A 25,877-nucleotide genomic window follows, 5' to 3' on the forward strand; every position below is an offset into this window, starting at 1 on the left:
TAAAGGAAAGGCTTTATTGAAACTGAATGGAGACTTTTCTAGACAACAGTAGTATAAACTTGACTTAACCTTGCAGTCTTACTTTAATGTATCTTTAATGTTTCTCTGGATGAAGCTTTTATAAGTAGGTAGCTACTGCTGTAAATAGTTTTCATAAATCCTGTGGTTCATAATCAACATCTGAGAATTGCATGGGGAATCTGAGAAAAATACATTAGAAACATCCCAAACATTATCTATTATTAATGATACCACTGGGGGAGATGTTAATACACTGTATTTTTAGCAGCTGCAGGTTCTAATGCCAGCCAGGTTGATTCAGAATTCATTTCCTCTAAGGTAGAGGGATTAAATACAAGGATAGCTTATTAGCTGCACTTCATCCGGATAAGTTTTAAATGTATTTGTGGGTTTTAAAGCCCTCATTACTTCTTTTCATGAGAAAGGCTATGTCATAGAACTTCAGAAAAAAAATTTCTAGGAATCAGGTGGGTAAAGAAATGTATATGGACATCTCATGGCAAGGCAGAGAGCCGATGACAGCATGCTATGCTTGGACAGCAGTGGGGAGGACAGGTCAGCTGTTGCTGGGTAAACGGCAGTTTGACTGAGATGGCTTCAGAGAGAAGCTGGGGCCAGAATGAAAGGGTCTTGAGTCTAAGCAAAGGAATGTGGACTTGACCTGTAGATGAATGGTCTCCAATTGGGTTCCACAAATAAACCCCTGGAATCTTGAGGACGAGCTTCCAAGCTGCTTTGGAACTGCTTTAGTGGGTGACAGCCAGGCAGAGAGAGGGAGGCTAAGCCAGTGGTTCTCAAAGTGCGCACCCTGGACCAACAGGATCCGCATTTCCTGGTACTCCTTTGATGCTAATCACTTGGCCCCAAGGAGACTTACTGAATTAAAAAATCTGAGACGGGGCCCTCAGATTTGTTTTAAGAAGCCCTCTGGGTAATTCTGATGAGAGACAAAAATTGAGAACCAGCGGTCTAGGCCTTTCACACCCCCGTCTCCTCCACCCCCACCCCCAACTTGAACAGAGTAAACCCGTGTCTTGTTTATTTTATGTACTGTACTTCTACCTCAGATTTCACTTGAGAAGGGGTCCAGACGCTTTAAAAAAGTGAAAATCAATACTACAGGCAAGTGGGAAACTGGGACTCTTAAATAGCTATCCGTTGCCATTGTCAAGTCAAAGAAAATTGAGGGAAGACCTTCTAATGCTGAAGTTAATGGCCCTAATGATGGTCAATGGCTTCTCAACAGCAGAGGGAGCGATCATTCACAACCACCTAGCATCACTGCACTCTGAAATACTGTTGCTTTTCTTATCCTCTTTTTTTCTTTTGCTTTTAAAATTCTTCTTACCCTTTGAACTATTCAGAAAATAATTTTCAGAAGAAATAAGGAAGTGAACTGAATGCCCTTAAGAAATGCATGTAAATAAAAATACTAACAAAGAAGTCTATCAGTTCGTCAAAATGCGTATTTTGTGGGATACTTCAAGGGAAGAATTTAAGTCTGAAGGTGTCTGGAACCAAGAGTAGCTCTGATAAAGAAAGAAATGAGGAGATTCATACTAAATACACTATTTAAGTCAACTGGGTTCCAAAGACAAAATCTGGCAGAGTACAAAGTGCTTGTGGTAACAATGCAATGACTTGTGTGAGGCGAATGCATGAGGCATAGAAAGAGAAGAAGCTGTTTTTGGAAACACTAGAGAAAAATAAAGAAAAATCTAATTTGTACCAATTTTAAAAGTTTCTGAAAGTGGGGTCCATGGGCCATGCTCATTGGAATCACTTGGGTTTTGGTGACAGTTTCCTGCACCCCAGCCCGGCTACACGAATCAGGGTATTTGGGGGACTCTGTCTCCTGTTGCTCTCCAGGTGATTCTCAGGCATGCTGGAATGTGATAAGCACAAGTTTATTTTGAATGTTTTCTATACAACAAATGTATAGAAGCTACGGCAAATCTCAGAGTAACACACCAATTGATACATTCGAAGCCTTCACTTGGCATTGACAGGCTACCTAGTTACGGGCAGTGGTTCCCCTAGAAGGCTTTCTTTATCGTAGTGGATTACGCAGATCTGTGCTTCTCTCATGCTTGCTGTTTATGTTCAGAGCCACACTTTCCCAATTTGGAGCCGAGCAATTCTAAAGTAAATTTAATCCATATAGAGAACTGATTGGCCAATTTAGATCCGTAAGATTTTCACTGGCACTTTCCTCCACGAACTCTAGATAATTTTTTTTTTTAAGTCAATGCTTCATTCTCCCCCTGCGGACACACATGGAGGGCTCAAACAGCAAACTCGAAACAAAAAAATATTTCATTTTGCACTTTCCTAAATAAATGAAGCTACTCTAGCCTTGTGGAAGTTGGATACAATGATGCAAATATCCATCTAACTATATATTTATATATTCCACAGAGAGAAAAATTGCAGTAATACTCCCTTGATGAAACTCTCTCCATCTACGCCAACCTATGCCACTTTCTGCCTTTTAGAACTCAGTCAGTAACATCTAACTGAAAATTATTTTTCATTATATTGGTTCAAATGAGGTTGTAAATCTCAAGGAAATTCTTGCCTTCAAAAAACAAGCATTCAAAAAATATTTGGTGCCTCATTTATCTGAAAAATGATGTTATCAGTCCTACCTTTAAGATTTTCACTTAAACACACACACACATATACACACTATTATTTATATATACATATATAAATAATTATAGGCATTTGTATATGTATTTAATGTAATTTTATATTTATATATAATTAGATATCTGTACTCATGCCTGTGTTAGAGAGCTCCATTTAATCTCCAAAGTCCTTGACGGGGCCACATCTTACTCGTCCCTTAAAGTTCCATGCATACAGTAGGCACTCAATAAACGTTAACTTGGAAAACAGCTTACAAAAATAACACTTTTTATAAAGCCACCAACCAATATTCTTTGTCTGCACAAGATGTTTCCAACTTTTCTTACTTTCCTTCTGAGAAGATTACAAAACAGAATCAAGTTTTGACATGCTTTTTATAGAAAATTCTAGAAAAGAGACAAGGCAAGCTGAAATTAACAAAAAATTTAAATGGACACTTGAAGGTGGCGTGCTTCCTATATGTTTCCTTCTTTCTTGACATTCCAATTATGTCTAAATCACACTGGAATACAAACTATCAAGATCGATTAATTCCTTTTGGCAGATCTTACAGAGACGAATGACAGACCTGTGATGTCCTTTAGCTTTCGGTGGAAATCTGAGCAGCAGAAGGAAACAGTGGCCACTGCACAGAATGATATGCCCTAAGGAATACAGACTACACCTGGGGTTCTCAACTGACTGGCTTTCTGGTGACTTTCTCCCGTCTTTGGCCATTTTGATGTGTATTTGGAGAGAGACAAACTTTTGCCACATCTCTGCCAGGATAGTTATATAATTAGAAGCCATGCAACATATTTTTCCTTTTTCATTTCTATTTTGTGTTCCATTGCCTTTACTTCAGCTGCTCCAAAAATGTAGGGACCCTATTTAGTTCCCTTTAACCAGGAAAATCAGATTTTTGGAATACATTATTTACCCACTATCCTCGAGAGCAAGCCATTGCTCAATTTTCTTCACAATATCTAATACAAAATTCCACTGGTGCCTAAGGATGTTAAGTCTATTGGTGCTTGCTCCATTGATAATTTTCCAAAAGTTATAAGTACTTAAAACTTTCAAGACTTTCTGCTACTGCAAGTTCTGCTTCTTGCCAAGAGTATCTAAACATGGCAAATCCAGATGATTACTTTGGGGACAAACATGTCAAAATAAACATAAGTTCAATAATACAATTTGGATGAATGAGGGGCACTATCTCAGGATACACATTCATTCACATGCCGTCTTCACACTGACACTTCATCTGTGAAGTACTTGGTCACTGACTGATAAATGAGGGGCCAGACCACATTCCTCTGTGATCTGAGACTTAGGTTGACAACTATCCAGCAAAGTGATCTCTGACTTCAACTTCAGGCACCTACAGCCAGAAATGTGTTTCTGACTATAGGTGATGCTGGTTATCTTGGTTAGTCAGCACAGCAAAAAGTGTAATTCTAGTATCTGAAAAACAAGGTAATTGAATCTAATGCTATTTGGATAGTATTAATCTGTTTACATTTGCAGTGTTTAGTCATTCATGATTCAGAAATAAAATCCAATAATATTTCTGAAGCAATGAAATTTAGGGAAACTGACTTGTGACTCATTCTAAACTATGACAGATGAGAAACAGAAAATCCAATACATCAACAAGGAAAAAAACAAAGTTAGACCTTTTTTTTTTGTATTATATGCCACAGAGTAGAGACAAGGAGAAAAGACAAAAATAAGAATCTAGTTGCAACTGTCTCTAGATTATCCAAACTCATTTGCACTGGGAGAGATAGTCTGTCTTTTTCTACCTCACACAATCTCATGTACAAAAGTTAATCAGTTTTTCCAATCATAATTTGCCTTCAAAGTGATTCCCTTCCAAATTCATGTTCTTGGAAGGTAGTTAATAACAGGGAATTTAAAGACAAAATATCAAGTTCATGAAAGTTAAAATATAAAGTGTGTAAATTTGATTCACTCCTTTAGGATTACAAAATGAAAAGCTTTAAAGCTGAAGATCAAAATTTATAGTTCTTGGGCCTATATTACTTAACAACCTGTAAGTGAACTTAAAATTTTAAAAATCATGTTTAAGTTAACAAGTAACTGAAAAATAAAAATCAGTGATTTCAAATCCCAATTCAGGTTTCATAAACAGGGTATGTATGTTTCCTATGTTTAATATTATATGTACAATCACACACCCTTATTTATATAGGTTTGTTTATATGAATATATAGTTTTGCATTTATATTTATTTGTAGTGAAACACGTCTCAACTATGTTGGATTTCTGTTGGAAATCTAAGAAGAAACCCTTCTTGGTGCATGATGTTGAGGTGGGCCAATTTTTTTGCATATAAGAAAGCACACGATAGCAAAATAATGTTCTTTGGAAATGATTTTTTAAATTGGCCACACATGTGACTGGATAATTTCTTATCAAGCTAAATAAACATGATTCATTCTGGCAATTTTTCAGACGGCACACAGAAACAGTCTGAATGCATTTTATCATGATAAATTTATAACTGCTTTCCTGAAGCACAGCATACTTTTATCAGAACATTATATATATATTTATATTTTGACTGGGAAATATAATGCTTCTTTTTAGTCTTCTATATTCTTAATAACCATTTCTAAATGTTTTTGAAGATTTTTTAAAGTTTTAATTTTAATAATTCCCCAAATATGAAATTATATCTTAATTCTCCACCTTCACTTTAGTTACATGCATGAAAAAGCATGGTATTTCTGATTCAGTTTTAGAGTTGAAGTATAGTGGTCTGGCATGGGAAGGAAAAGATTCCATGTGATGGACATCGGTTTACAACTAGAAATGCACTGATTTTATCTTTTTGGAATATATAGAATAATAAAAAAATTAAATTACAATGCAAAGAGGAAGCTGAAAGCAGCTAACATTTACCTATATATTTAAAAGACAGTATCACTGAAGTACCATATAGAAACACCAGGGCACATACCATAATACACACTTTAGTGAATTTTTATAATGCATAAGAAATGACCTGGGCTATGTGGCCTTGGGAAAGTACTTGGTTTCTCTGTGTACCTGTCCACAAATAAGATATAGAGTCCTACCCAGCTCTAAAGTGTATAACATGTCTCCTATACTAAAACAGAGTCAGGAAAAGCAACTTGCCAGAGATTTTCACATTTTTCAAGGTACCTAACCCAAACTAATGACAAAAAACAAGCACTAGGTCAAGACTTCCAGTGTTGTAAAGACCTGGAAACCTGAAACGTTGAGGTTTCTCAAAAGGAAACGTGGATTCTGAATGCAAACTTGCATCTACTTTGTAAGAACACAATAAAATAATTACAAGCGCTAGGAAGAAAAGAAAAAGCCAAAGCTAAAAACTATAACATGCTCTAACTTATTTCTGAACAAAGGACAAATTGCTCTATTTAAATCAATGAGAACTGTGGTTAAATTTTGGATAAAAGTAAAGCACAGTGGAGGATCTTAAACTCTGGTTGGTAATAGATAGGGGGGCATTTAGGCAAATGTTCTCTTTTTAGTTTGTTAACTATAAAATGGACTGATAGTCACTATCAAAGAAGACGATAACAGTAATTTAATTAAATTTGCCAGTAAGCAGACTCCAACTCCATGCTTACAAAAATTAGCTTTTGTTTCTTTTAACATCAAAAGCTTGAAGGGGGCCTGAAGTCACTGTCAGTGTTTGCAACATGAAGTGGCGGGGGGCGGGGGGAGCCTGTGCTTCCGGTTTTCCTCCTTTCACACTTTTAGGTTGGTGTACTAACCAGGATGCGTGTTGTTTTAATGGTTCACCTGGAGCGCAGGGCTGCTGGCGAAGATAAGAGGAGGAATGGGGAGAGAAGTGTTATTGAGCTGCCTTGCAGAGTCTCTCTTAGTCAGGCCAGGTGACAAGAGAGGTGAGGAAGGCATGTCCCGAAGTGGGCAAGCTCACCTGTCATTACTATTATGATAATTATATGCTTGTCTACTTACAAGATTTATGATGAGCTCTTTAAGGGTAGGAACAGCTTGTTATTCTTTCCACACCTCAGTGCATGGTACCCGGTAGACACCATGTATGTATAAAAGGGTGAATAAAAGACTCCCATCTCCTTTGGTACTTCCTTCTCCCACGACTTTCATGTGTGAGGAGAGTGATTAGTTTAGGAAGTTCCTTAGTTAAAACTTCAGTGGCTCCCTTGAATCTTCCTCCTTAAACTCATTCACACCTTTGGATCAATTACTTTGATCTCATAATCCACACAAGGGCCTGCATTTCATGATTCACAGAGGAGGCCTCAGATTGGAGGGCTGGGCACTTTGGACTATTGAAAGTAGCATTTGGGGGCTCACAGACCAAGGAAAGTGCCTGAGGTGTTCAGGAGCAGTTATACAGAACCAGGGTGGTTACCCATATAGAACATCTACTTCCCAAGCCCATCCTGAGGGATCTGACAGGACAGGCCACAGATGTTTTTTTGTAAACATTTAGCACTTATAAACACATGGCAGCTTGGGGAAACCGGTGTTTTGGAGATCAATCTGGAAGCTGCACATTCCAGCTTCTCTCGAGTTAACTAAGCTGCACTATGTGGTCCAGGTTAGCTGTCCTTTGTGTGTTAAAACCCAATTCCTGCTTCTCCATAGTGGGAGGAGGAAAAGAGAGGCGAGAACGAAGAGAAGAGAGAGGAGGCCACACCCTGGGACCTCCATTCCCCTAGTTCTCTATCATTAGCGTGGACTAGTGTAGCTTTCATGGAATTTCCCACATCATAGGATATTTCGAATATGTTCCCCTGCTCTCCCCCACCTCCCTCCCATGCCAATCAGTTAATCAACTCACACCCTCTCTTCCAAGCTTGGAACACAGGCTTAGCCCTCACAGATCAACTCTGGGGCCAGACAATTACCTACCCGCCTTCTTCTGAATATTTATGCCCAAATGCCAGGATGTCGGATGCTCGTCCACTCCCATCACAGACAACGACGGGCACGGGAGGGGTGTCTCTAAGGTACTCCAGGACAATTGAGATCACGTTGGGTCCTCCTTCCACGATGAGCGCCACCACCGGAACACCTTGACCGATTCCTGCATTTAAAAAGGAAAAGAAAACGAAAAAAAAAGAGAAAAGAACACAAAGCCAGCAAACCAAAGAAACAAAAAGAGAAACAAAAAGCACAAACTAAAATTACTGAGCACAGGGGAGGTAACAACATATGAAGGGATAACATATGGAGTGGAAATTTACAGAAACCCTTTGGCAGAATTTTCCCCCCAGAGAGTTTCTTCAATTTTACCCTCTCCCCGCAATTCCCAGGGTGGTGGGGTCAGTTAAGGCACTGATGACCCTACTTCACAGGGGAGGCAGAGAGAGAGGAGGGTGAAAAAGGAATTAGTTAGTAGATGAAGCACTGGATCAGCAGGCAAAAGATTAGAATCTAAACGTGATCCTAGGCAAGTCTCATATGGATCCAACGGTTCAGTTTCCTATATGAAAAGTGGGAAGTTAAAAAAAAAAAAGCCACCTTCCTGAAGTCATCAGAGTGCTAAGAAAATGCCTAAGTGTTTCTTTTTATGAAAGACTGTCAAAATCAACTCGGGGTATAGTTTAACTTGTTAAATCAACTACTGGCTAAACCGGGGGTGGGGGGGGCTATCTCTTTCTGACCATTGGTGATTAGCTTGATTATTGATTCTTAACAGTCATAATAAATTACCCAGGAGACATGACATCTATCATCTGCCATTACTGTGTCCTTCACCAGTGAGCCAGTTGCCAGGCAACTGATGGGTAAATATTTGCTGAATTCAGTTGAATTAAGGGACTTCAAGCTATTTATGCTGAGCCATAGACATTGCTGTTTGCAAATTAAAAAACTGCTCTAACATCAGCACTTACGTATGTTCAACCTAACATAGTAAAGAGAAGTACTAAAAACAAATGTCTGTGAGAGACACAATGAGAAAGAAATTAGCTTTCAAGTGACATCTCAAGTATCGTCATTGTTCACTGAGTAACTTCCTGTTGCTCATTTTGGTGCCACATTGTATTTTCTCACTCTGTCTTCTTAGAATAGTTAGGAAATTGGGCAGTGTCATAAAAATGATATGATTTTGTAGGGTACACAGAGCACTTATCTTAAAAAAGAAAGATTCTGTACCACTTCTCTAAATATGAACTAAAAAAAGCCCTTAGTCACCCCCGTCCACCCTCTTCCCTCCTCTGCTATGGTTTCTATCTTTTATCAAGAAACTGCTTCCCTATGAGAAATGATAGTTTGGGGTTTGATTTCTTGCTCCACTAAGAGATTTTATTAGACTGTGTGACCTGTTTTACTTCTAAAGTCTAAGTACATCAGTCTCTTAGGGCCTTATCTCTTCTAAGTCAGTGTTTTTCACGGTTTTTCATCTGAAAAGAATGGTCCAAAAAGCCAGTTCCACACACACACACGCACGCACACACACACACACAGACACACACAGACACACACAGACACACACACACACACACACACAAAGAGTGCTGTTTTAAATCTACATTTTAAAAATGTAAGAAAATGACAATTGTTGAGGGAAGAAGCCAAGATTTCTTTTTGTTGCCCAGAAGGAACTGGGAGAGAGAGATGACCTGTATTCCCATCAGAGTTTCTGTGGTTAGGGAGTTTCTGAGAATTACTCCTTCAGATCCAAGGAGAGGGAAGTCAAAGGTCATGCTCTCCAACTTTGACCCAGAAGCCCTAATAACTCAGACAAAAGGCCACTTTAAAGCTCTGTTTGGGTGTCTATAAAGAGACACCTTCTTCATTGCTGTTGATTATCAGGATTAAGTAAGTCCCTATTGAAAGGCACTTTGAAGATTAAGGGCTAACTTGAAATGTTAATACAGCACATTTCTTTCAGAGGAGAATTTTCTGACATAAAAAATACCCACCCCTATATGGATTTAATGTGCCTTAGAAAAGGCACAATAAAAGTTGTTTTATAATTTATTTATGTTTAAGGTTATTTTATAAGGTATTTCCTAAAGTATTGTGCTATTTAGTTTTCCCCTTTGCTTTTCTTTAACACATGCTCCCCTATTGTTTCATATCCAGGGACAATACACTATACCTACTGGTTTATACCAAATGATAATATTTAGACTATTTCTAGGATCTTCTTCTAAGAGAGGCCTTGGCCTAATTCTGATTCTTGAGTACTGATTCTATCAGTGGATCTTTACTTCAACTCACAGACCAACTGTGATCCACTCATGAAGGAAGAAGTCATAAATGGACCTGCTAGAATGTTCCAGTGATCTAGAGTCTACCAGACAATAGGCAAGATGGCTGGAAACTCTCCTCTCTTTGAGAGGAAATATAAGTCCAAAGAATCAGTTTTCATACGAAGATTTGAAAGCAATAAACTGTCAGTTGATTTTCTGTCAATGTATTTGTCAATAAATCAAGTTGTTGTAACTTCTAGAAATATAGAAGCATTTAGATGGTCAGATTTCCTATATTTGGAATGAAGCTGTAATCAACTAAAATGATGAAAACAACTATATTGATTAGGGTATATATATTTCAGGGCTAAAAACTAGATGAAGCAAAGTATCAAAATATCTATTTTTTCATAAATTGAATATATCCAATATATCTATGCCTCCGAATTCTCTCCCATTTCTGTTAGTGATAATACATAGAAATTTGTTCCATAGACAATAAAAACCCTTATAGCCTAAAACAAAAGCATTTTTGACTTTCTTAGTTATGGGTAGTAGAGAATCAGGCCACCATGCCTAAAAAATAAGCTTTGTATAAATTAAATTTGCCAATTTATGGTAACATTAAGCCTTTTTGTCAACACATACAAACATATTGCCTTTGTTTCTGAGAAAAAAAAAAGATATCAAATAATCAGTAATGACTTAAAGCAATGATTCTTAGCCTATTTTTTGGACACAAGGATCTTTGAATACTTTTGAGAATCTGAAGAAAGCTAATGACCATTTTTCCAGAAAAATAAATGCACATTGAACAGTCAGAAAAATGTTTTGTGCAATTTCAAGATTTCATGGATCCTTGAAGCCTATTCATAAGAAACTTGCTCATGGACATTTATGAAACCCCACCCTAAATTACACACATTGATATACAGCTGGTCCTCTGTGCATGTGGGTTCCACATCCATGAATTCAACCAACTGTGGATTAAAAATTGAAAAAAAATTCCAGAAATTTCTAAAAAGCGAAACTTGAATTTGCCAGGCACTGGCAACTATTTACCTAGCAGTTATGTTATATTAGGCATTATAAGTAATCTAGAGATGATTTAAAGTATATGGGAGGATATGCATAGGTTACATGCAAATCTCCACCATTTTATATAAGGGACTTAAGCATCTGCAATTTTGGTATTCATGGGGGGCAGGGCTGGAACCAATCCCCCAAGGATACTGAGGGACCTCTCTATACGCAAAGAGCATCAGCTTGTGTTTTTTTATGAAGCTCACTGAGGCCTCTGAAATAAGTTCTAGAAAGGTTTTTTTCAAACAAAATTCAATGTCTGGGGAAACTATATCACATCATTACTACCGAGTTATATTGATTGGCTAAACTTTCCAGGGGGATGCACTGTCTATAGGATCTCTCTCCTCCCATCCTTCATTCCTCTCTCTCTCTTCCTTAATTTTCTTTATTTCTTCTGTTCACACTTTCTTTTCTAAATTACATTTTGGACACAGGATATTTAAAAAAATCTCTAGAGAAATTCACAAATTTACCAATTAGAACTGTTGCATATATGACTTCATTAGTAAAGAAAAAGTTTTTTAAAATATCAAGAATGGGATATATATTTTTAAGTGAAATAAAGAAAACATGTTGGGAATTTACTACAGATTCAGCTGGATTCTTAGGGAACACTGCCATTTTCTTTATGTACACAAAAAAATTAATAAAATTCCTTTGACGAGCCTCACAAATATACAACTTGCTCAGCTGAAACTATGGACTGTTCACAAAAAATAGTTTAAATTTATAGTTTTAAAAAATATAACCTCTATTATTACTAAAATTTTTTTCTTTTTATCTAGATCCCTCAACTTTTTGGTGAATACTTATTCTTTCGGTTTTGGGGAAAGCAGATAAATTCTTCAGTTGATTATAGTAATTTTTTATTTTCTACCACAACCAAAAACTTCTTAGAGATTTCCATTAGAATTTAATTTTGGAGCAACATAGAGTTGCTTAAGCAGGAGGAGGTAAGATATTTGCCACAATCTTTGGCAATTTTGGAACTGGAAGCATTATCACCTACAAAAATGTGGGCTTGAGTAATAGATTTAGCACATACATTCTATAGGATTCCAGGTTGACCTCAAGCTTTCAAATTATAAACTGAACCCCAAATAATTATTCTCTGCAGAAGATAACCTCTTAGACTTTCATTCCATTTTGTTGTGACTGCCATGTAGTTCAGCCTGGGCTCCCAATAATTCAAAAATTGTCAAAATTGGCTTAAACAAAGACTAGGTTGGGTGTTGTGAAGAAGGGAGGTGGCAGGGATAGAGAAATGTCTTAAAATTCCAAAAGACCCTTTTTCCCACCTCTCCCTCTCTTAGTACTGACATAGACTACAATCTATGATCAGTTCAGACACATGTAAAAATATTTGGTAGTTTTTAGTGAAATGCCTGGATAACTCAGAATTTTGATCAAACTAAATTAATACTTCGGTTTCATGTCAACAATACTGTATGTGACCAAAAATGCCAACAGGCCTAAGGAATAACTTATTTATTGTTGGAAAATGGTTCATATTTACAAGGAGATGGAGCATAGAAGACTGATAATTAGCTAAGTCTTAATGACCAAAGCCACAGATCATGTGATTATTATAGTATATGTCATTCAGAAAGGAGACATCAAATTTTACATGAGAGATGACTTAAAGATCTTGAACAGTTCAAGACCAAGTCTGTCAGTGATGGGTAAACATTTCTGTTTGCCAGCTAAGGCTGTTTAGCAATAACATGAACAGTTAACTCACTGGCCTTGCCAGTTCTGGGATTATGTGATTCTTGATGATTTAGTAGTGCGTTTGGAGAATCTGTATGCTTTGAAAGTATAAATATAGTGAGACTTTATCACTATCATTTATGTTGCACAATTTTAAATTTACATTATTAAAATTTGCATACTGTTTAAAATCTTTGAACATGTCCCCTTTATCCAACTTCTCACATGAATAGTCTGATCTTTGATTCAATGATTGACTCTACCAAGAGATATACTGGTCACTATCTCCTATACTTGGACTATAATGGGGCCATAAAAACTCAGTAACCCACTAAGATCTTGTATTTTACAAACAAACTTTACACAGACTTGGGGGGCATTAGCAATTACTGTAGTGATGGGAGGAGAAGCTATTTGTCTCATTTTAATGGGCACCTGTTATTGCCTACTTGAGAAATAATGGCTGAAGCTTGCATAATACCATAGCTTTTTGCAAACAGTTTTAGAATTAGATTCTTGCTTCCTTTAATGCATCTCTTCTGTGGTCTGGAAATTGTGGGATAGATTTATGAAAATTAAATAAAGCTGGTAATCAGCTGTGTTTAACTGACAACACTCAATACTATTCTTGTTTATTAAGTTTAAGGCGCTTCATACAATTAGGAAGATTTCTGGCAAATGAATATTCAGGTACAAATGTAAAATATTACTATACAGAAAAAGAAAATTTTACTACGCTTCCCTCCCCACCCATGATTGGAAATCTTTGAGTTATTAAGGAACAGAGTGAGCCCAAGAAAATATCTAGGGATGACATAACAAAAAAATGCATCTCATTTTATCTAGAATGTCCCTTCAGTCTTCTATGGAAGCAGACACTTTAGATATTTACTTCATGTTTTGGAGATAGAATGCATGATCTATTCAAGAAAACAGAACTATAACTGGAATGTGTCTGACCTTCTTCAGAAAAGGGTAATAAACCTATTTATGTTTTAGTGAATCCTGATGATATACTCAATTGGAATGCCAAACCCAGTTCAAACCAATTACAAATGTTATTATTATCACACTTTTTTTTTTGCCACTATAATTAAGCACCTAAATTGATGCTTAGGAAAACATTTGAAATAAAAAATACTGCACAAACTATTAAGCAGTCAAAATAAAACCACATGTAAGTAGATGCTTCACTTTTAGGCCCTTGTGTTTCTCTAGTGAGAAAGAAATTCCTTAAAAGAGGGCTGGGGTCTTTCCCTGCAGCACAAATTTCCAACCCACCGTAAGACTAAGCAGGGGTAAAAATAATGTGAATTGTTTAAATGTCTTTTTCTGCCATCACCAATCTCTATGGCAGCTCCCTTGTTGATGTTTAACTTAATGGATCCCCTCCATATACAATCTTTCCATATTTAAAGCAAATAAAGTATTCCAGAATAAACATACATGTATGTTTTATCTTGGCATTTAAAATCTCAGCAAATTTGGCTCGAGATATGAGGTTGTCAAGACAGTAAAGATAGAGAGTTTGAATTAATGGAAACACCTCTCTGAGACAGTGATAAAAGACTGAACACTGATGGTGCATACCATTTCTTATCTTGGGGATTAAAAATGTAAAATCTATTGAATTAATATGGCTAATCCCCTTCTTTTGTTTCCAATTTTTTTTTCTGCTATTGAACCAATATATTTTGTGCATTACTGATGCTGTAGGTATTTTCTTAGGAATCCTGTACTAGCGCCTACCAGATGGTTTTCATTTTGGACACTGCCATCTTGCTTTGCTTCTCTGTGTAGCAACCGAAGGCCAAAGGTGTGGATAAGTGAATTGAATAGGAAATCTTGAAAGCCAACCAAAGAGGTAACTGTGGCATGTGTACTGGACACACCCATCATGTCCTCTCTATCCACATTCCCCTATCAGAGCTGAACTGTCCGCAGCACAGAAGGGCAGCCTTACTTGGCATCTTTCAAAGCTAGTTGGAATAGAGGTAGATTCCAGGCTTGGAGTGGGCCAGATTTGCCTTTCTGGAACTGGAGTGAACACCCTGAACCCAAGGTGAGTAACAGGGAGGGGCTGGGTGGGCATGAGTATTTGGGGAGTAAAGCCTCTGTTAGTGGTGGTGCTGACAGGACCATGTGAGGGCGAACACAAGCAAAGAAGCCTGTATGCAGGAAGAAAAGAAGGGAGCAGAGGGCATCATAGAGGAGAGACCATGTGGCCTGAACGAGAGGGAGGGTAAGAGTGTGTGTGCGTGTTTGGGAGACACAGAGAGAGACAGAGATTGCCTGGATTATTAGTGACTTTTCAGTTCAAAATATAGTCACTTGGCTATAGTCTCTGCACAGAATCTCGTACAGACCAGGGGTAGACAGCTTTTTTTTTTTTTTTCTTTTTTCTGTAAGGGACTAGAGAGTAAATATTTTAGGCTTTCTAGGACAATAGACAAAATGGAGGACACTGTGCAGGTACTTATATAACAAGAGAGAAAACACACTTATACAGAATGTTTATGGATGAATTTCAAAATACAACTGAATACAATTTTTTTGCATGACAGTTTTACTAATGAGAAAAATGGAATTTTTCTCATGGATGCTGAAATTTGAACTTCATGTAGTTTTCATATCTCACCAAAATATTCTTTTATTTTCAAACATTTAAAAATGAAAAAAGCATTCTTAGCCCATGAGTCATATGGAAACAGGGCAGGCCGCAGTTTGCAAACCTTCCTAGAGACACATTTCTGTCTCTTTATCAAAATACCCCTTTATCTATTCTGAGTGAGTTCCCCTTCATCACTACCAAACATTCTCCTCCCCAGCCTCACCTCTGCTCACTCCAAGGCAGTCTTCGCCCATCCTTAACCACCCTGAAAGTCCTCATGTGCTCTTTTCTCAGCATGAGGACCCCGGCAGGGAGAGAGGAGTTGAGGGATCTTTGTAAAAGAAAACTTTAGGATAGTAGAGATTTTTTTGTTTGAGGTAGGGCTTTTAGAGGCAATATTCAGGTCGAAATTGGGCGTCAGCCTACTATCTACACAGGTGTCGGGTGAGCCTTCATTTTGGAGCATAACATACTCAAGTGGGAAGCCTGGTACCCGTCATGAGAAGCTGCCCTGCTTCTCTCACTCAGAGAGAGAAGGACTCACCATGTGGTCTGTCAGGGAACTTCACCCTAACAGCAGAAGGGGTTTAGAAGGTCTTCCAAGAGCTCGAAGGCTAAGGGCAGGGAGAGCAATTACTCCTTTCGGAATACCTTTGGCTCCAAAGAGCTGCACCATCTGCTATAAGCCAGCTAGGCTGGGACATCTGCCTGCTCCCTCCCTGGCAATGTGAGCCCCAGGACTGGGGTTTTGCGTCAATTTCAGTGGACTGTCCTGGAAGCACTTCTTCATGCATCACCACTCCACTGTCATCTCTGCCCTGCGCTCTGGAAGCCCTGTCATGCCTCAGTCTCTCAGATGAGGTGTTTCCTTAGATTGTGGGCTGCGTGTCTGGAACTGGGCTGAATCTGTCCTGTCCTGTTCTTTGACTCTGATTCTCACTTCCGTGACTACCTCTGCCTTCATTTGTCTGCTGCTTCCTGTTGACCCCCATTTGCCAGCTCAGCATGGCTCACTCTAGCCTATTTTACCTACTAGAAATTTTGACAGCATGTCTAGACTTCACCAAACTAATAACATGTTAGCTGGAACTCTGCATTTCCTAGAAAGGCAGAAATACATCTTGATATGAGTTGATAAACAAAAAATATATTTTAGTATTTCACACAGTATCTAATACACAGAGTTGGCATGCAATTCATAGGGTTGTTTTGAATAATAAATGAGTTATTATTTATAAAGCAGTTAGAACAGGGCCTGGCACTTCCACTTGCTGAGAACTATATAGTTAAACACAAATATAAAGATACTTATTTCTATTTATTAAGCTTATAAAAGGTTTCTACTTTAAAGGTATAAATGATTCATGGAGATAAATACATTTTATATATTCAAAACAAAAGGATGTTCTGACAAGTAAATAATTTGAAACATACTTTTCCAAAGTTTGAAATACTCTCTCATGCAGACCAATAACAGGCTTAGGAAGCCAAATTCCTTTATCTTGTATCCAAAAGGTTAAAACTTTCTGCTTTTGGGTAGATGATCTTTCGTGTCACTCTCCAAATGCCTTCTACCAAGGGGCCTCTCCTCAGTACTTCAACAGCTTGTTAAAGTCTTTTGAACTCTGTGGGTTGGATAAAGATGTAAATGCCAAATAACAAAACCCATGAGCGACTTCAAGTATATTATATGCTAACAAACAAACTAAGCTTTTGACTTAATGGAAAAGAGTTACTCCCTAACGGCCAGACAGCTCTGGTTAAAATGTTGTGCCAGGAATGTCTGTATATTTCCAGGACATCCAAGCGATATTCCACGTGAATCACTTCAATAGAAAGGGAACAGCCAGTCCCATGGGCTGTAAGGCAAGTTTCACTCTCATAAAAGGAGAAAGCCAGCATTATTTTCTTTGGAGCCATTGTTTGCAGGATGAATGTTTTAATGTAATTGATCTAAGTCTACAAGAAAACTCGCCCAAACAAAGCTATAGTCTTCTGAGTTTCTGCACTGCTCAAGGCCCACATCAAAAGGCATTCCTTGCCTTCTCAAATGTAAGGTAATCAGAGTTGTTCTAACTCATTTGACTTTATAATTCTTTGCCCACACTCCCCTATAAATATGCCAGGATCTAGGTCCACAACTTGTACAAGTTCCTTTGGCTTCTTGGCTGAATTAGTAAGCAGCAGAGCAGCCAGGGGAATTAAGGATTGAAAAAAACATAGAAAGACCTAGCCTGCAGTGCAGGGCACAGCTGGGTAGGAGAGGCAGAGGGTAAGACAGAGGGAAATGTTGCTGGTGATGACAAAATGGTGTATTAATTTACCCTTCAAAAATAATTTAAAAAAAATCTCTCTGCATTATTTGAAGGAGACTGTAATTACTACTCCCTGCCCCAAATGCTAAAGTTCTACTCTCTCTTTAAGGATCCTGCAGGTCCCAGATTCAAAGACAAGTCTTCCTCAGGCCCCAGCAGAATAAATTATTCTCACTTCTGTGCTCCTATAGCATTTCCTTTTCTAAAAAGCATATGTCAAAGAAAGCATTTTATAAATTTGTCAATAAACTACTATGGTATAAAGAAAAAAATTCTCCTAGTATCTTACATGTCTCTTGAAGTTTTCTCTCATCAAATGACATGTTTGGGCATCCCTGTGAGTAGGCTTAACTCTATTCCCTGCATACCACAGAGTGTTCTACATGTAGTAGTTGCTCACTGAAATTTGAGGTACAAAAGAAAGGCAGGAAGGCAGGATACCGAATTACCTCAAGTGTATCCTGATTTCTCATAGGTTAAATGACAATGTTAATTATTTCCATAGAAATTTTCAAATATTTTATGACAGATACAATTTTCCTTCAATCAACTGACCTGAGATCCAGGGCACTCAGGTCTGATTTAAATTCTCCTAAAGTCAGGAATTTTGCCAAATGCCCAGTTTCTATGCTCATTGGTTTTCCTGTGGACTACGGAGATTGCTTCCTAACTGATTTCTCTGCCTCTGTAACAATCATCACATAACTGCTAGTTATCATCTGTAAATACAGTCTTCTCTATAACAGTTTTTAGTGGGTTCTCATTGCTTATAGATAAAGCCTAATCATTCTGCATGACAGACCAGGCTCACCATATTTTAGACTCAATCTTCATTCACAACCTCCTGTCTCTCCAGAACTTTCCATTCACTCCGATTCTAGTCTCACCTAAAATATCTTCCTGATCCTCCATCTAGGATTATTTTTAAATTTACCTTTAGCCATTGTAATTTTCAGAGATGAGTATCTCTCCCTACTCTCGGTTACATGAGGAGGAATCTTCCCTAAGCACATCCTTGGGTTTTCTATGCTCGTTTTCTCACTTGGTTCCTCGGTAAATTTGAGGAGACTAACTGGATTTGCTCACTCAGCCTCACTCTTCTTCCTTTTGGCATCTTCCTGCCTGCAGAAAGCCTAACAGCTCCCAGCTCCTCCAGAGCCCTATCCCTGCAGGTGTGTGAGGTGGGGTGGGGATGTGAAGACTCACTATGGAATTCTGCCAAATTCTGAGGACTCATTATGTCCACTTGGTCAATAGACTAAAAGCCACGTCTGCAAACTTGTACCCCAACTAAAAATAGTATTTTGAGTTCCATCCACTACTTCTTTGATTTCTCAAAGTGTTCAGAACTTGGATGAAGAGGAGAGGTGCTATTTCTTGTGGCCCTTCAGAAACCCTAACTCAATTGTCAAAGCTCATTTCAAATGTCATTAATTCCTGATGCCCTTCCTAACTCCCTCAGGTAGTATTAATTATTCATTCCTTTGTAATCCCATTGTTTGTTTGTTTATTTTTTTACATATTCTTTGGCAGCTATTTTATTCTGCTTTGCTTTAATGAATGTTTCATCTACTAAATTGTAAATTCTTTGAGACAGAGAGACCCACACCCCTCTTTGACAACATTGTGGTTTCCATAGAGCCTCATACTTAGATGGTAGTTCAAATAAATGCTTGTGAAATAAAATAAAATTAAAAGGTGCAATGCCTGGGGTCTATACCTTGGGACTAGTACAGCTGAATGGATGGGAGTAAGTTGGTGGTTATAAAGGGACTGAGTGACCTATCTCAATACTACTGATATATACTACTCCAAGTGGAGATGCCAGCCATGCAAGGGCCTCATGGTGTCCTTTCATAGGTCTTCACTATTGGGCCTTAGTGGTGGTCAGAGACCTAGGAAAGAACATGCTGAGTGACCTGGGTAGGTGTTCATATGCCATTTGTTCATCTGGATCAAGTCTGGAAGAGTCCAGAGTCTTAGGAACTGAAAAAGCCCATTTCAATTCAGCTGTCTTGTACTTTTAAATTGAAGCCTGATTATGTCTCAGGTTTGGACCCAGCTGGAGTGACAACGTGTCCTGGTCCTTGGGGAGAAAGATCTAAACAAAGGTGTACACGCTTCCCCTTACAGGAAGGATGCCCACGAAAGCTATTACTTCCTCCAACTGAAGTGACTAGGGAACTATCTGACTGAAGTGGAAACCTAATTCTGTTCCCCCTGAGAGGATTGATATGTTCCAGCAGCTAAGCTGCTGTAGGCCAGGAGTGACCTTCATTTACCAGCAAAGTTATCAAGGGCTATTAAAATAACCAGCTACCATTATTATGTATGAGACAAAGGCAGGGTACTGATTGTTTGGGATATAGTAACGGTATTTAATCCAATTTCTGACCAACAGTTGGGAAAAGTGATACATTTTTATTTGATTATCTGGGGTATTTTCTAAAAATTGTGTTCCAATCTGATCAAATCTTGACTGTTTCTAAAGCCTCAGTGACAAATATGGTGACAATGTCCTGGGGAACCTTCTTTCCTCTGGTTTTAAGTGTCCCTGTGGAGGGAGCTCCATCAGGGTGACACATCTAGCCCCTTGTCCTTCTCATGCTCCTCTCCACATATAGAACTGAGTAAACTGGTTAGTTGTGACTAATGTCTGTCCATGTTTCTTGACTAGATAGCACTAGTCTATTAAAAGTCTTTCAGTGAGGAGGATTTAGCTTCTTTCTTCCTTTGCCACCATGGACTAGTGCCAATCAGTGATATTAGTAAAGTTGTTTGCTGCAGACCCAAATTTCTCCTCTGGCTGGCTCTCTGAGGGCTGAGGTGAGCTGACAAGCCCATTTGGCCCTCATACTAAGTCATTATCTCCAACAACTTCATCATTAATAAAAATGATATTCTGATCTCCATCTGCCCAACTCCAGCATCCAATTTCAGTCAATCTGAATCTTGTCCTGTCAAGAGTGAGTTTTAATTTACTAGGCTTTCTCAAGCTCCAACACCATGAATTACAATTCTGTCATTTCTGTTTCTGGCATTCACTTTGCAGTAGCATCTAATTAACTTGAGCCTCTGGTTCAAGTTTGTGAACATGACCTTATTTTTTAAGTGCAAATATGGCTTTCTCTGAAAGACATTTTTTTCTTAATGTCCTTATAGCTCCTTAAAAGGAAACAACAATTGCAATGGATTTTAAAAGCTTATTACAAATGGAGCCCCAAACAAGGTGGCTTATAATTTCTAGGTTGCAGTGAATGGCTTCATGGATTGAAGTCCACTGGGTCAACTGACTGAAGGCAGTTTTTTTCTCCCAGAGAGGAAGTAGCAGCTACTAAGCATCCACCAGGTGCTGGGCACTCAACAGGGTGGGTTATATATGCTCATTCAATCTGCTCACCAACCCTGTGATAGAGAGATTATCATCCCCATTTCACAGTTAAATAAACTGAGGCACTGAGACTAAATCGCATGTCTGAATGAGGTTTCAAACAGAGACCTGTTAGGAAACACGGGGCCTGCACTCCACACTCTGCTGGCTTGTCTCTCGCTAGGGTGACAACGTGATGTATCATATAAATACCAGAATACTCTTGCAAGTGATGGGGTCGTCATTAATAACCACTCTGGGATGACAGGTATAAACCAGAACTATTTAATCTTGGAAACCAGTACACATGATTATTCTATCTCTCTCATGTCTTAGGGTCTCAAACTCATTTCTAGCAGATTTTAAAAACAGATGCCAATTCCAGATACTGAGAAAGGGGCTTCAGTTTGTTCCCTGTTCTTTGTTCACCTCTTTCTGGCTTAAAAGGGCCACGACTTGCTTGTTGCTCCTCCCTGATGTCTGAGATCAGATTTCCAGCTCCATCTAAATAAATCCTAGCTGTTCATTATCACAGACACACAGAGGGGTGAAGCTCCAGGGAAGGATTAGATCATTAAGCAAAGGAAAATAGCAACAGTACAGCAGCACCTGCATAAACCCTGGAGGGAGAAGATGTCAATTTAAAGTTTCTCTCTATTCTAGCATATCCTTGATGGTGCTGGAAATAAATCCCTTCTACTTTTCTCTCTTACAAATAAATGCCTCATTACATTCTATCACTTAGGCACACTGGAGTGCTGTGATGGGGAACGGGAGACAGTCAAGGCCCAGGGCCATGCAGTGGGGACGCCGGGTCCTTCATCACTGGGGGCGTTTAACCTCATTATCCTACTCTGTCTGGTTTGTGTGAAACAGCCACTTGGCTTATTCTTACTGTTGCCACTAAGAATCATTTGACTGCAATAACATGCATTCCATCATTCTAGAAAATGGGCGATTCTAATGTTACATATAAGAACGTGGCACTCTTAAGGACTGCTCTTAAAAGCCTGAAAAGAACTAGTCTGTATATTGAAAATTATCACAAGAAGGGGTGTGTAGAAATGCACATTTCCAGTTCTCAGCTCCTCATTATCAGTCAGTGTCTGCTCTAGCAGTGGCTCTGAAGCTTAGCATGCTCCAGAATCACCTGGAGGAGCAGTTAAAACCCACACTGCTGCTGCTCCCCTACCCACCAGAGCTTCGGATCAGCAGGTCTAGAATGGGACTTGAGAGTGTGCGTTTCTAACAAGTCCTCAGGTGATGCTATTGTTGCTGGTCCCCAGACCATACTTTGAGGACCACTGCCCTAACATAAAGCTGTAAGGAGTGGAGACTTTTCCCTGTGAAAAGAAGTGAAATTGAAAATGTGCCCCCTGGAATAAACCAAGATGAAAGCCCATGGAGTAGGATTGAAATGTCCCGTTTATATTCCCAAAAGTCTATTTTAAAGCCTGAACAGGAGTTAGCAAACTTTTTCTGGACAAGGCCAGATAGTAAATATTTTCAGCCTGGCAGGCCAGATGGTCTCTAATGCAAGTGCTCAACTCTGCCGCTGTAGCACGAAAACAGCCACAGACAGAAGAATGAGTGTGGACAAGACTGTGTTCCAATAAAGCTTTATTTACAAAGATGAATAACATGCTGGATTTGGCCCACAGGCCATAGTTTGCCAACCTTTGAGTCTAACTAATGTGATAAATATGATTCATATGTGGCAACATCTGTTAGTTTTGCCAAGCCCAAGTCTGCCTATGATCAATGAGAAACCAACCAAGCTGACACACTCCCTTGCTGGTCACATCCACTCACATGGTTTCGTATACTGTCTACACATGGACAACTTCCATGTTTATAATGCCAGACCAAATATCTCCACTGAACTTCAGTCTCCACATAATCACATCCTTCTCAGTGTCTCCACACACACTATGAGGCATCTCCAATTTGACGTACCCAAAGCCAAGCTCCTGATATTGTCTCGTGCCTACCATCCCCACCCCTGTAGTCTTCCCCAGCCTAGAAAGCAGCAACTCTATTCTCCTAGCTGATCAGCACCCAAGCCTGGAGCTATGCCAGATCAATCTTGCCTGCTTTACCTTCAAAGTATAGCTTGAATATGACTACTTCTCATCTCCTCAACTGCTACCACACCCAGACCAAGCCACCACCAGCTTTTGCCTGGATAATTGCCATTTTCTCTTGAACAGCATCTCTGCTTTCATCTCTGCTCCCAATTCAGGCTACTCTCAGCTCAGCAGGTAGAGTGATTCATTGAAATCTACAAGACCACTCATTCCTTTGCTAGAAACTCCACAAGCTCCCATTTCCCACAGAGTGAACGTGAAAGTCAGGGGTCTTACAGTCTTCCCTGGACTTGGCCTTCTTCCTTCCCTGGCTTCCTCTCTCACCCCTCTCCTCTTTCAGTCCACATGGCCATGCAGGCCTCCTGATGTGCCACAAACATGCTGCCCACATTCCTGCCTCAGTGCCTTTTCATTGCTATTTCCTCTGCTGGAAGTGATCTCCCCCAAGACATCACACAGCTCGCTTCCTCACTTCCTCCATATCTCTCCTCAGATATCCCCTTTTCAGGGAGGCCTCCCTCTACTATACTGAAAATTGCAGCTCCTTCCCTGCACTCCGCTTCCTGCCTTCTCTGATGTATCTCTCTCCCCAGCACTTATCGCTATGCGACACGCTACATATTTTACTTATTTATTTTCTGTCTCCTACTCCAGTGTGAGCTCCACGAGGGCGGGGTTAGCACAGGTGTCTGGGCTGAGGGGGCCTGCTGTGAAGTGCACCTCGGGATGCTGAGCCCTGGGCACGGAGATGCCACCACAGCAAAGATCCTGCTGGCTTTACAGGGCCAGGGGCCCCCAGAGCTTTCCACCTGGGGGGGCACCAAGCAGGCTCAGACCGTGGTTGTTATCAGGGGTAACCTTGACTGAGGGAGGTTAAGAAGCCCTATTCCAATTTTCTAGGTGCACTGTGAGCGTAAGATGCGGGATGGGGGAAAGCAAGGAGAGTAGGGTGGGGAGACAAGAGAAGAGAGGAAAGAGGGAGAGAGGTGGGGGTAGATGGGAGACGGGGGCAGAGAAGAAGAAAGGAGAGAGGGAGGGGGAGGGCTAGAGAAGGGAGAGAAAGAGGGTGGGACAGACCTAATAAAGAACTGAATTTATCAAAGCTAGATGGAAAGGGGGCTTGGAATTGGATTTATTTGAATTAAGGAAAATTGTTATCATGTGACATTTCCTACATATCTAAATTTATGAACAATAATTTGTACTCATGACAATGATTATTACTTGAATAGTGGAAATAAATAAATCAACAAAATAAACACTGCCCCATGCATACCAAGAAAAGAGAACTGAAGAATGGAAATACAGGGTGAAGAGAACTTTCCACTTCTCCACAAACTCCCCCACGATTTCATAATAAATTCTACTGTGTACCAGAGTCAACACTCACTTCCTGTGTGCTCCCTCTGGGTGGAAGAAATGCTGCTAATGAGGAAGGGTTCAGCTCAGATTTGTCTGATGACCATAAAAGCTGACTCCTCAATCCTCATCCCCCTGTTTCAGCAAAGGTGCACTTGCTCTTTTCATCCTACCTCATTCTGGCAGGAACTGCCCACAGAACCGCATGTGGACCCAGAGACGCCAAGGCTCATTAGCCAACAAGAACTGTTGATTCCTCTGACTGAGATTTAGGACCTCAGTGTTTGCCTGCAGGGCTGTGGCATGTGGGGCTCCACACAGCTTGTGAGATCTGGCCTCCTTGCAGAACAGGGACAGCCTGTTCAGTGAGGGTAAGAGCTGCTTGTTTGCTTCAGCAATGGATGCCAAAAAAAAAAAAAAAAAAGCAGTGTGCTTATTTGGCCAATATTAGGGCATAACATCTCTATTTTTTTCAAATCTCTCAGGGGTTAATGATCTTTAGCTGAGGGTTCAAGTTAAAAGATTTTTATTGGATTAAAACTTATTTTATTACTGACATCTTGGGAGCACTATTTCTAGCCATCTTCCAAGCCTGTATGAAATCTGCTTGACTTTTATATCCACTAGTTTCAATGGCTTGAAATGATCCAAACAATATTTTGAAAGGATGGGCAAATTATTTTAAATCCTGGAAAGGGGCTTTGAAGGGTCCTATGCCAAATTCCCTGGCCTTACTCATCTCTAATGAATTAAACCCTTAGCCCACTTTTTTTTTTAAAGACCCCTAGAGAATAAGATACCTTATCTTCTCTAAATATATCCCACTGTAAAATTGTTGATTATGGCAGAAAAGTACTCAGTCAGCACAGGTTTTCCCATCTATTTTATGTTTGTCTAAACTTTCTAAAGTTAGCTATGCATTTCTACTGAATGGTTGATCCTAATCTAGACCAAAAAGTGGCCACAGGCAATTATCACTTTAGGTAAGTGGGGAAAAGTCAATGCTTATTCCTTTTTCTATGCAAACAGAAATAATGAAGCCATGATGGCATAGGCTGCTACAAAAAATGTATATCGTTAGATTCTCTATATCCACAAGATGGAAATGATTTAATAACAAGCATGATTCAACAGAAATGCAGTCAAATTTCCAGAATAAATGCTTTTATGCCTATGACAGTTGGAAGTATGCATGATAGTCTTTGCCTGTGCATGTTCACCTTTATTCTCCTTGACTCTGTCCATGTATTACTGCTTTATTATGCGTCCTTTCTGTATAGCTTTTAGTATCTAAACTCTTCTATTGCATTTTTATGTCAGGCTGGACACAAGAGTTAAAAATAAGGCCAGAAAACCAAATACTGATGTTTACAACAAAAATTTATTGAGCACCTACCCATCTGCATGTGCCAGGCACTTTGCTAGGTTTGCAGGATAACACCAGTGAATATGACTCAGGCTCTGCTCCCAGGG

General features: G+C 39.3%; 1 protein-coding gene across 1 annotated transcript in view; it reads right to left on the reverse strand.

The window, feature by feature from the left end:
• The window catches only part of TRPM3 (transient receptor potential cation channel subfamily M member 3), a 724,277-nt gene that overhangs the window by 169,230 nt on the left and 529,170 nt on the right, over positions 1–25,877 (reverse strand). The window contains exon 8 of the mRNA XM_064490266.1: positions 7,576–7,750. Coding sequence (XP_064346336.1) covers positions 7,576–7,750 — 175 coding nt within the window. The remainder of the gene's footprint in view (positions 1–7,575; positions 7,751–25,877) is intronic.

The sequence above is a fragment of the Camelus dromedarius genome, chromosome 10 (genome assembly GCF_036321535.1).
Source record: "Camelus dromedarius isolate mCamDro1 chromosome 10, mCamDro1.pat, whole genome shotgun sequence".
NCBI lineage: Eukaryota > Metazoa > Chordata > Mammalia > Artiodactyla > Camelidae > Camelus > Camelus dromedarius.